General features: G+C 34.6%; 1 protein-coding gene across 1 annotated transcript; it reads right to left on the reverse strand.

Annotated features, from left to right (window-relative positions):
* Window positions 1-3321: 3321 nt before the first annotated feature.
* LOC123868810 (ras-related protein Rab-18) lies at window positions 3322-8320 on the reverse strand. Its single transcript, XM_045911423.1, has 5 exons — window positions 7993-8320; window positions 7233-7400; window positions 6524-6665; window positions 6121-6243; window positions 3322-5648 (listed from the first exon to the last, which is right to left on the reverse strand). The coding sequence occupies exons 1-5, from the start codon at window positions 8052-8054 to the stop codon at window positions 5535-5537; spliced, it is 609 nt and encodes a 202-aa protein (XP_045767379.1). The 5' UTR covers window positions 8055-8320; the 3' UTR covers window positions 3322-5534.
* Window positions 8321-9192: the final 872 nt, after the last annotated feature.

Below are 9192 nucleotides of genomic sequence, written 5' to 3' on the forward strand. Positions count from 1 at the left end.
GACGACCCAAATTATTGCGCACAAATCGAATTCGCTCTAAATATGTACCTACCCGTAAATCTAGCATTTGGGGTGTTAGATAAAATAATGTAAAAAAAAGTGTGAGTCAAACTCGCGCACTGAGGGTTCCCTACTTGGGTATTTTTCCAACATTTTGCACGATAAATCAAAAACTATGTATTCAAAAAAATATATAAAAATCTGTTTTAGAATGTACAGGTAAAGCCGTTTCATATGATACCCCACTTGGTAATAGTCATCTTACTTTGAAAATAGAAACATATTATTTTAAATTTTTTTTAAAATGATGTGACCACAAAATCGCGGTTTTTGAGATTTATTCCTGTACTTGTGCTATAAGACCTACCTACCTGCCCAATATGATTCTAGGTCAACTGGGAGTACCCTATAGGTTTCTTGACAGACTACAACACTATGAGACGAGGCGGGGGGAGATGCTCCCGCCCTTTACTACCTCAGGCCCCGACTGCATTCAACTCGTACGCTATCTGTACCTCCAGTACCTAGGTAGTTAATATTTACATAAGTAGACGTTTCAACTACCTAATTTGTAAAAAAACGATTTTCGAAAAAGGTAAGGACATGATTGAAGGAGGTATTTTATCTTGAACTATTTATAGAGGGCGGGTCAATTGATAGGGCGCTAACCGCGGTCTAAGGGTTGAGATAAGGATTATCGGCCAACGGATTGCCGAGTAAGTTGGGGATGGGATAGTTTGTTGTGCAAACTGTCTGCACAGTTCCGTATGTCATGATAATGGTCATAGATAAGCTGATTTCGGTACACCTTATAGGTATAATAGGTACTTAGGTACATAGCTGCATGTACCGATGACTTAGAAATTTAGGGCCTGCGCCCACTGGTCGCATGGTACGAGAGGGGATCTCTCGGCATCGCTATATGCAAGCGCATGTGATCAAACCATTGCCGGCCCACTACTGAGTACGGGTCTCCTCTCAGAATTAAAAGGGTTTAGGCCATAGTCTGCCACGCTGGCCTAATGCGGATTGGCAGACTTCACATATCTTTGAGAACATGGATAGCTCTCGGTCATGCAGGTTTCCTCACGATGTTTTCCTTAACCGCTAAAGCAAGTGAGCATAACTGAAAAGTTAGTGGTGCGTGCCCGGGATCGAATCCCCGAACTCCGATTAGGAGCTATCACGGCTATGCAAGCGCATACTGACGGCAATTACCTATTATGATATGACTCTTTCCTGTAGAGGCAGCGCGGTGCGCGTCGCGTCGCGCATAATATGATGTTCATATTTTGGGTGCTGGGTGTACTTATTATCATTATGTACGCAACCCTAAAAGAGCGAGGCTAGATTTGTATTTGACCAGTTTTTAGTATTCTTTGGGTTTTTCTTTCACGGTTTATTGCAATGTTCTAGTTCGGAAAAGAAATACTTAAGTAGGTAATATTTCATATACACCCAAAATATGATGTTCATAATTATTATGTACGGAATCCTAAACGAGTGAGGCCAACTCGCACTTAACCAGTTTTTAAGTAAGTATACCTATCTATTTAGATTTGCCAAATTGTTGACCCAATCTCGTCCCAGTTCTCGCGGAATTTGCCGTTAGGTCAACCCGAGCGTCTCACGAAATATTATGGTCTGTTATTTACTCGCAGGAACAACACTTGGAGCTAATTCCGGTGCCCGTGATAAATCACGGCCTGGACACACACTCCTGCGAGAGGTCCGCCCCTTAGGAGCAACGCACACCAGCAGAGCCGAAGCGTAGCTGGAGCCGAGGTGCAGCGTATTTTTTGCATAAGATTTCAAATTAAGCTTTATTTACCTACATCCGATTTGAGGCGGCACGCAAATAGGTACCATAGGCGCTAAGCGCACCGCGTGCTTTTTGTGTATTTTCCTTGTTGGTTTTACATTAGTTTACTTACAATATATTACTACTTATACTATACGCAGGTATAGCCAGCTGCTGTCGACAAGTGAGCCAGCGCTTCCATTTACCCGTCGCATCGCTGATCGTAGTTCCATGGAAACATGAGGCCGAATGCACTAACGGGGTGTATTATAATTCGAGGAACTGCATCTAGGTACTCTACCGCGCCTCGTCTTGGGTCTTTACTTTATTAAAATTAGATTAGCTATAACTAGTTAGGGTTAGAAGCCTTAGTTAAGGAGCATTAGATTAGTTTAGATTAGGATAATGTCATTAAGAGCTATTGCACAACCGTCCAACAATCAGTTCAAAGTCTTCTCCACTACTTTTTGTCGATATGCGTTGGCCCTAAGGGTCCGCCCTCAACAGCCCTCCGGAGTCTGCACTAATGAGGCGCCGTCACTCACAGAGTGGGATAAGCGTTGACAAATAAACGCCGAGTTGGTTATTTACGACTGTTTTGGCTAAGCTCTTCCTTCGACCAAACAGAAGTAGAGTTTATTATAATAAAGGTCATTTCTATAAGGTCGTGTCCACTAGCAATAAAAATTATACTTACGTCATAGTTTTATAAGTGTCTAGAAGTTAGCAATAAAAATAGCAGGAGTCACCACCTGTTATATTCATCGGAGCGCTTTTTGATTCTCCTCCTTCGTCCCGCACTTATCGCACAACTGCTGTTTAGAAAACTTCGTCGAACCTAATTGTATGGAATATCAAATAGGTAATCTGTGGTTATAGATAGTAAATACTAGATACCAGTAACTCCTGTGAAAAAATTTCTTGCTTTTAGAATCTAGACCTACCAGTTTACCTACGTGGTACATCGTCCATCAGTATCAGAATGTTTTGAAGTTAGAAGCTAGCGTATGCATCACATACATCATCTTTGTCCATTACAAAGGCATTTATTGTGTTTATTAATGCGTTTTATAACAAACCGTCGCAGTCAAACTCGCCTGAGTATGACGTATGGCCGGATATAGCGGGACGTATGACTGTCGCGCTTGTATCGTAAGCGCGGGTTGATTGATGGCGTCCTCTAAGCGTCGATCATGCTCTGTCACGGTGATTTGTATCCGATGCTTTGTTTGGAACCATTTCATTTATTGAGATAGCTATCTGCCAGCTGAATTTTAATACTTTAACATGCTATACAAGTGATTTGTTATTTCTGTATAAACAAAACTATAAAGGTTCCAAAGTATCACCTTGTAAGACACTCCAACTTATGATGCCAACCAAGTTCTCTCCTAGTGCTTTTTGATAAGAACGACGTTTCGGGTCAGTAAGCGACCTTTTGACCATTTTAAATACAAAGACATACAAACAGTAGGTAATACAAAGGAATAAGAGTGGAAGAAATAATCAAATCTTTATAATTAGCTAAACAGCACTTTATTTGCACATTTTGGTCCTATTGTAAACCTCATAATAAACATTTCAAATTCATAAAAAATATATTACAAAACGAACACAATAGCATTATAGCGTCACAACACAAAATAAAATTATATACATACATCCCAAGAATAAAATGACTGACCCAAAAAAAAAAAAAAAAATTAATAGTATTGTCGCGTCAGGTAGGACTGTACAAATTGTTAAATTGAATTATCTGAGTTCTGTCTAAAAGTACCCATACAAACGTATCATTTGTCGAAAATATGACGTAGGTACTTTTTTGGAAAAAACGTTGGTTGTAACATATCGAAAGATCACAAATAGATTATTCATTTTAGGCGTAAAAAGCTTGAGCTTCTTTTTAAACGCTATAAAGTTGCCTTTGCATTAAGGTGCTTACTTAAAACCATTCAACATACAAAAAAAAAGATAATAATGATGCACTGGCAAAAGTATCATAGTCATTTAATTTTCTGATTCTCTCATATGAACTTGTTTTTGAATTGTTAGCCCTAATTCGCACGAGCGTTAAAAAAGCGTTGCGCTGAAAATACAAAGTACGCGTTAAAAAAGCGTTGACGTGTGAACAGATACTTGAGAATGAATTTTTGTTCTATTTGAACGTTTTTTTAACGGACGTTAAAAAAGCTCTCGTGCGAATGAGGCCTAACAGTTTGGAATTGAGCTATCTGACAATAATATAATTTAAGACCATGAAACTATTGACAGTAAATTAATTTGTGATCGCCAAATGGTACTTACAAGAGTAACAGCTGATACTAATTTGTTATTAACATATAAAAATAGTTGTGATTTTTCTTTAATGTTATGTATTTCTACTTAACAATAAGAAGTAGGAAATTGGTAACATATTAACTACTTTTAGATTGGTAGCTACATAAGAAGTTTAAATATATTTACAAAAGCAGACTTTATAAAGTATCACAATATCATATCGCACAATAAGGTTGGCTTTTATTTAATTTAAAATGATAACTTGGTACAGATAAAATTATTTGATATGCTATCTGTACCTTTATTATATTGTTTTTAAAGTAGGCTTTATATTGAAAGAAAAAAATTATTTTAATGCATGTATCTAATAATTACTTTAGGGTTAAAAAACAATTGCGCTATTTTTAAAGCTACACAAATAATAAACTAAATTGTGAAGCCTATATGAAGTGCCATCCTACTCACAACAGTAATAATAGAACAAGAGAGTGTGATTTTTATTTTTACCAATTATTTTTAGCCAACCTTTATAATATAAAATGGTAATGTATAAAGTTGATTTAAAAATTTATAAGTTTATACGTTTGTGCAAGTATTATGATTTGTATTTGAGGTCTAAAGCTTCTCTCTCTAAAAGAAAATTTATAAATCTAGACAACTAAGTAAAATTTTCACTGAGGTGTGTACTGAGTACTTACACAAACGCAAAACTTATTTCACACTTCAATAAAACTGGACATCGTTATGCAAAACAGAGCCAATTTAATTTAAATTCACACAAATTAAGTTTTAGGATATTATCGTTATAGTATTGGTAATAATAATTATTGTACTAATGATTTTCTTTCTATTCCCTATTGGTTTAGTATCAAAAGTTACAGGTATGGTACAAGTTATTTCTATGGCTTTGATGTGGAGTCCTATCATTCATAACTACGTCCAATAACCAATTATTGTAATTGTATAGCTATCGACAGACACTTCATGAAAAAATTGTTGCAATTTTGACTTCTAATAGACTGGGCCGCAATATTTCATACTCATAGATGCTGTTTCATCCAAAGATGCAACGCGGCAGTATTTCTGCCGCTACGCGCATGCGTGTCACATACACAAGCGTACGGATTTGTCTCGAAATTAGTGTTTACCCTATAGAAGATATCTAGTTTAAATAGGCATTTCAAATCATTAATAGGTTTCTTAGACAGTTTTTTTGAAAAACTACTGTTTAAGGAATAATGACCGCCAAAGTTTTAGCAAAAGGTTTTAGGAACCTTACCCATGTTGCTTAACTTTACACACTTGATCATTGTTTTGGATATAAAGTTACTCATTCATGTCTAGATTGGGTAGCCAACATACATATAAAAATGATATACAACATTAATCATGATTTGAAAATAATGTATTATAATATAATCAAAGGTATGTGTCGATGTCTATACAGTGTGTAAAATTAAATAGAACAGGAGCCATAGCAAGATTCCTCCTGTTGTCTCCCTTCCTCACTTGCTACGCGAATGTTTGAAGACGATCCGGTACTCTCCCAGAGACCTGGCGTTTCTATGATCTAGGAATAAAAGAAAATATTCAAGTAAGAACATTACGAATCTTTAGAATTACAAAGTTAATTCTATTTCAAAATTTTATTATTGTAGAAACCATAATGACCATATTGACTCCTATTGCGGCGTATTATAAAAGTATCAATATAGATTTACCAATCATTTTTCGATATTTGCTTACTTTTTTTAGATACCTAGGTTTACAATAATTCTGAAGAAGTTGCTGATACAACCATTGAGCCAAGAATTGAATAGGAACATGTTCGTAACATGTAATTTTTTTTTGTTTCGACAGGTCCTTAGAACTTATAACAAGTACTTAATATTAATAATATTCGCGTTTGAGAGTCAAAGGGCAAATTTTTTAATTTTAAAATAAAGTTGCTTATAATTTTACTAATCATAAAATCATGGCTATTTCTTGCTTACGCAAGGTCTTGATTATTATCAAAGTGTACCTGTAAATATATTCCATACCTTTTGCACTAACTCTTCAAATGCCAAATTGATACCCTCCTGAGTCTTCGCACTGCTTTCTATGAAGAGCATTCTGTGTTTTTGTGCAAATGCCTGGCCTGCTTCTCTAGGTACCGCTCGTGGCTAAAGAAAAAAAAATTAAAACTTATGATGGTTTTTTGGAGTTTTGACTGTGCGAAGTTCTGATTCTGAAGTTGGTGCTATCTACTATATTTGGGAAAACTAGTCAGTATTTAAGTAATTTATATTATATCCACAGTATAAATTGTCAAAAAACTAGATTTCTTAAATTTAGTTTAGTTTAGTTAGTTTTAATAAATATTATAGGAATAATTTTAAAGAGTAAGTAGTCAATATTGTCACTGGTTCCTATTCATATTTTTTTTAATAAAAAAATACTAACCTTGTCAATTTTGTTCCCAACAACTAGACAGACAATATTTTTCTTTGTTGTGTATACCTGTAGTTCATCAACCCATTCATTTAGCTTTTGTAAAGTTTTTGGTTCTGAGACATCATACACTAAAATTGCTCCATGTGCTTCTCTAAAACCATAATGAATTCATAAAATAAAAAACAAAATTAAAAAAAATAACCTCTAAATATATTTTGGGCAACATATTACAAACTCAATATTTTTTAGTATTTAATTTACCTAATATTTTAACATTATTTTCAATTCAATTCTTATATTACTTATTGTTTATAAAAAGTGTGCTATTGCATAATGCTCTCCATGTTGTTATGACAATGTCAAATTCTGTAAGTTTTAGCTTGCTTTATGTGTTACATGGTGCAAGTATTGTGCAACTCGGCTAGTCACTTGCAAGTAGCAAAACACTGAAGTACTATAGAAGTATATAAGTACTATAGTATAGAATAACTTCTTAATGCCTGAACAAAGTCTTCTTGTCTTGAGGTCTTGTTAGTATCCTTACATAGTGACATCATCATGACAGTATATTTTTGTTTTGAAAAAATTCAATCTATGTACCTACCATAGAGCAGGCATATTTTTAATTTTTGAAATTACTGCGTGTATTAAATATTTCATTTATGCAGCATTACATCAATTAAATTATTTTTAATCTTTAGTTACTAGATGTGTTTACCTGTAAAAACTATTTGTCAATGTCCTATACCGTTCCTGCCCTGCGGTGTCCCAAATGCCAAGTTTAACCTTCATTCCGTTCACCTCCATCACCTTGCATTTATAGTCCACTCCGATTGTGGCTGGGAATGATGCATTGTAGTCACCGGTTGTGAATGCTAGGATGATGCTAAAATGAGAATTTGTGTTGATATAAGCAGTTCAAGATGCTTGAATGCGAAACGTGCCAGAAAAGCAGTTGTAAAGAGTCCTTTCACTTGGTGGATAGATAATCTTAAGCAATACAACTCAATAGAAACCAATAGTTGTCTGTGTAAAGCACAGAAATCTTTTGGGGGCTTGAGTATTCAATTTCATACCAGTTATTATGATTCTGAAGGAATGTTTAGATTTAAAATTACACTTTAAAAAACCTTAAGAATCAACTTTATTAAGTAGATCAATACATTATCATGTCAAGGCTGCTTAATACAGAGATAATAGCTAAAATACAATAAATATTAACCTTGAATATTATACAAAAAGAGTTCAATATGCTTATTTGTGGGCAAATATGTATAGACAATGATTGGCATTTTTAAACTTTACAAGTTTCCAATGTAAAATAGTGTTCAATCAAAGTATTAATTTGGATAATAGTTTCAGCGATTAAATACCTACATTTCATTGGTAAATTGTATGACATCATAGGAAATTTAGCAGCGAAATATTAGTTTTACCTGTATGACTCACAGGATTTTAAACAAAGGTGAAACTCTTACCTAGACTTGCCGACACCACTTTCTCCAATAACTAGAATCTTTAATGCAGCCACATAATCCATTTTATAGTTCAAAGTCGATTGAAAATTCAGTAATCGACGTAAAAAAAGACCTTTTTGTTTCTTTGTTGCAATAGGGCGGAAACGTCACAGATTTCGATTTTTCTCAACTTAAATACACATAACTCTTAATGTTTCGTTACAAATGAACTATTATATGCCTTCGCTTTTAATTATTTGCGTCTTTGAATACAAAAATCGCAATAAAAACAATACACATGAAATTAATAATAATGACGTTTTGCGACTTGAAATTGCGTGACGTTTGGCGAGTGGTGACGTTTCTGCGTTTCGTTACTGCTAAAAAATCAGTAATATTTTCTACAATGTAATATTACACTTTACAGTGTAAAGAGCATTGTGTATTATTCTGATAATATAAATCTATAAATGTAGTCATGACCACCAGACACAAATTAATAGTCATCCCGCGAAAATTTAAAAAAAATCTATAAGTAGGTAACTAATTATTATCCTTATTTTCCGCAATTTTCAGGGATGCCTATCTTAATGTACTTGTACTATAATAGTGTACTGTATCTGGAACGATTTTTGATTTTTTTAATCCATATGTATTAATATTATAAATGCGAAAATGTGCCAGTCTGTCTGTCTGCCTGTCTGTCTGTCTGTCTATCTGTCTGTCTGCTACTTTTTCACGGCCCAACAGTTTAACCGATTCTGACGAAATTTTGTACAGGGTCAGCTTATATCCCAGGGGATTCCTAATATATATTATACTTTTTATCCCGGAAAATCAAAGCGTTCCCACGGGATTCCTAAAGACCCATCCACTTAACCGATTTGTATGAAATTTGGTACTGAGGTAGCTTACGTCCCAGTTATTGACAAAGGCAACTTTTTATCCCGGAAAATCAAACAATTCCCACGGGATCTTTAAAAACCTAAATCCACGCGGACGAAGTCGCGGGCATCCTCTAGTAAACCTACCTAATAAGCGCATAGATAGGTAATTAGTGTTTAGATAACTACATAAATTCCATCTTTTGTTTTAAGCATAGACATACAATTTTCGCTTGTTTTAAGTATGTCTACTTGCCATAGAAAGCTCTTTCCAAAAAAAAAAAAATAGAAATTCCGTACGGTGATTTTAACCGATAAACAGAAATTCAGAATTTTA

This window comes from Maniola jurtina, chromosome 10 (assembly GCF_905333055.1).
Source record: "Maniola jurtina chromosome 10, ilManJurt1.1, whole genome shotgun sequence".
NCBI classification, from domain to species: Eukaryota; Metazoa; Arthropoda; class Insecta; order Lepidoptera; family Nymphalidae; genus Maniola; species Maniola jurtina.

What these genes read in the sequence shown, in the direction of transcription:
- LOC123868810 (XM_045911423.1), bottom strand. Translation starts at nt 8,054, where the DNA reads ATGGATTATGTGGCTGCATTAAAGATTCTAGTTATTGGAGAAAGTGGT. An exon ending in TTGACAAATAGTTTTTACAG is followed by an intron (nt 6,666 to 7,232) that starts GTAAACACATCT and finishes TTATGGTTTTAG; the next exon opens with AGAAGCACATGGAGCAATTT. An exon ending in TTGAAGAGTTAGTGCAAAAG is followed by an intron (nt 5,649 to 6,120) that starts GTATGGAATATA and finishes TTTTATTCCTAG; the next exon opens with ATCATAGAAACGCCAGGTCT.